Raw genomic sequence first — 2,563 nt, 5'->3', positions numbered from 1 at the left:
GGGAAAGAAACAAAGAAACAGAGAGAAGAAACACAAAAGTTGCATGGAAGGTCACTCACTCTGTGCAAGATTCTAGGAAGCGTAACACTGCATGATGCGAGGCTGATCAGCATTATCCATGGGACCACTCCCTTCTAGATCACAATTTCTGGTGATGTTTTCGTCTAATAACGTATTCTTCGGCATTTCTACTACTCCTTCCAATTCACCACCCCAACTTTCCGTAACCGAAACACTAGGTTTCTCTTCAATCGGCGCGTCTGAAAACCCTTCCGGGGGATATATCGGAGTCGCAACCACCGGCGTCATGACGGGAGCAATATCAAGACTCGTAGGAGAATCAGCTGCAGGTCCGGGAAGTGGAGCATTAATCCTTCCCGTTACTGGAGAAGTAGGCGGAGGAGCTCGCCTACTGACGGCGTTGGGTGCAGGCGCTGGAACTTCAACCGGAGGATGATGTCGCCGCTGGTCCGTGACGTTGAACGAAATCCCCTTCGGCACCGGACGCGCAGGAGGAGAATTAGGAGCAAGAAACGTTCTTTTGTCCGGCCTGTTAGGATTATTTCTCCACCGGCGACCGGCGGAAGCAACCGGAGGAACCCCCACGGGCCCCCGTTCCTGAGAAGGAGGTACCACCGGCGGCGGAGAAGGGGGAACAGAGGAAACACCAGAGACAGCGTTCGATCGGAGGCTTAGGATCCCGGAGAGGCCGTGAACAGCGACGTATCGGCCGTAAAAGAGGCCGGGGAAGGCGATCTCAACGCCGCCGACGGAGATGCCGAAGGCATAGGCGGGGCTGCGGGTGACCTCGAGGCGGCGCTTGGAGAGGAGAGTAGGGAGGCCGTAGCCCTCAGGGAGGCGGCGGAGCTCGGTAACGGAGAGGCGGCGAGGTACGACGTGGAATCGGAGTGTATCTGTGTAAGACGACGCCGTTTGCGTCATATCGAGGGCAAAAAGGGAAGCATCGGTTGGCGCGAAAAACGTGAAGGTGTTGCGCGCATTGCTGTTAGTTCTTGTGCTGTTTCCTTCTTCTTCTTCTTCTTCTTCTTGCCTTCTCTGATTCTCGTAAGCAAAAATGTCGAATTGCAGATCAGAGGTCACGATTGCGTTGCAGAAGAGGTCGTACCCTCGCTCCCGTAGACTCTCCAGCATTGAATCGAACTCTATGCTCGGAATGCAGCTCACGGCGTTCATCAGCAAGGTTACGATGCACATCACGGTGAATGGACGGAGGGTCCACGCCATTGACGGAGATTCTCCAAGATTCTTCTCAAGAGTCAAGAATACCAATGCTTTGGTGCTCGTTGCTTTCGCGGCTTTTTTTTTTTTTTCCTTTAACGTTTAGAAATGAAAATTCGCTCTCGATCTCCGAACTGCTTTTATTACCAAATTGCCATACGCCTTACAGCCCAAGGCCCAATAGGCCCGTTTAAGGGTGATGGTTTTCTACATTGTCCATAAAGAAGTAACCAAATCCTGACCCAAAAATAAAAAGAATTAACCAAAAACTGGAAAGACGAGAAATGTAAAATAAAAACAAAAAAATACAGCAATTATTCCAATAAATAATTGGTGGTCGATTTTACATTTTTACTCTACAAATAAATTGAGTGGATAAGGACATTTTATATACGATCAAAATGAGTGTGTTGGAGAAGTAACAGTATGCGTAACTCTCTGGATCCCATAATATATGCGCCCTTGTACGATCACTTTCTCACGGGAAGTCGGCAACATTGGTACTTTTCAAACAAATAATTAAATAGCAAGAGAGAGTGACATTTCAAGCAGGGCATTGAATTTAGGTGGATCTTGTAAAATATGTAAGCTAGATTTTATTGTTGTGCTTGTTAAAAAAGTTGTTATGATCCAATCCTAACCAAAAGTGTATGTGGACATTGTTTATATATGATATATGATTGAAAACGTTAGGCCATTTGTTTTGACATAAAGTTTTATGCGCGCTAAGACATAAAGTTCCTAGAATCAGCCACGGATTCTTGACGAAAGTAAAATTGGGCCCCTCAAAGCAAACGTGAGAACCAAAGAAACTAGAAAGTATTAAGCAAAATTGAAATCAGCGGTAGAATATGCTTCCTCAAAAGATTCGAATCCGGAGTAAGTTCAGGAAGTTATAGAATCTATACTAGAGATGGTGTGTGTATGTGTGGTGTGTGGTGTGTATGTATGAGTCACTGAAAGGGTGCTATACGCACATATTGATTTGCTTTGCTTAAACATAGACAGAAGTATTGGTGTAATGAAAAGGAATTGGAGGAAGCAGAAAACAAGAAGAGTTAAACTGTAACAATGAAAAAGACTAATGCAAAAGGACAAGAAATGGAATGTCATTATATAATTATATTGCCGTAATTGGACGGCTTCACTATTCAACACACATATGTCAATTTTGTCAACAAAACGACAATATACAAGCTGCAATCCTTTTGAAATACCGCTACGAGAAACTATAGTCTATAACAAAAGATTATAATATAAGGTGAATTTTATTGTAATTGTTATTTGGTGTTTAAGTTTTGTCTAATTTATTATTTATAATAAA

General features: G+C 44.2%; 1 protein-coding gene across 1 annotated transcript; it reads right to left on the bottom strand.

Moving 5' to 3' along the window:
- Positions 1 to 6: 6 nt before the first annotated feature.
- Positions 7 to 1,322, bottom strand: LOC107468397 (uncharacterized). Its single transcript, XM_016087681.3, has one exon. The coding sequence runs from the start codon at positions 1,243 to 1,245 to the stop codon at positions 73 to 75; it is 1,173 nt and encodes a 390-aa protein (XP_015943167.1). The 5' UTR covers positions 1,246 to 1,322; the 3' UTR covers positions 7 to 72.
- Between the last annotated feature and the right edge of the window lie 1,241 nt (positions 1,323 to 2,563).

Source organism: Arachis duranensis, chromosome 10, assembly GCF_000817695.3.
Source record: "Arachis duranensis cultivar V14167 chromosome 10, aradu.V14167.gnm2.J7QH, whole genome shotgun sequence".
NCBI classification, from domain to species: domain Eukaryota; kingdom Viridiplantae; phylum Streptophyta; class Magnoliopsida; order Fabales; family Fabaceae; genus Arachis; species Arachis duranensis.
Note: the sequence above shows the minus strand (reverse complement) of the source record. Positions and strands in the feature narration are given on the sequence as shown.

Bases quoted from the DNA above. Each gene is read 5' to 3' on its own strand.
- LOC107468397 (XM_016087681.3), bottom strand. From the start codon at position 1,245: ATGGCGTGGACCCTCCGTCCATTCACCGTGATGTGCATCGTAACCTTG.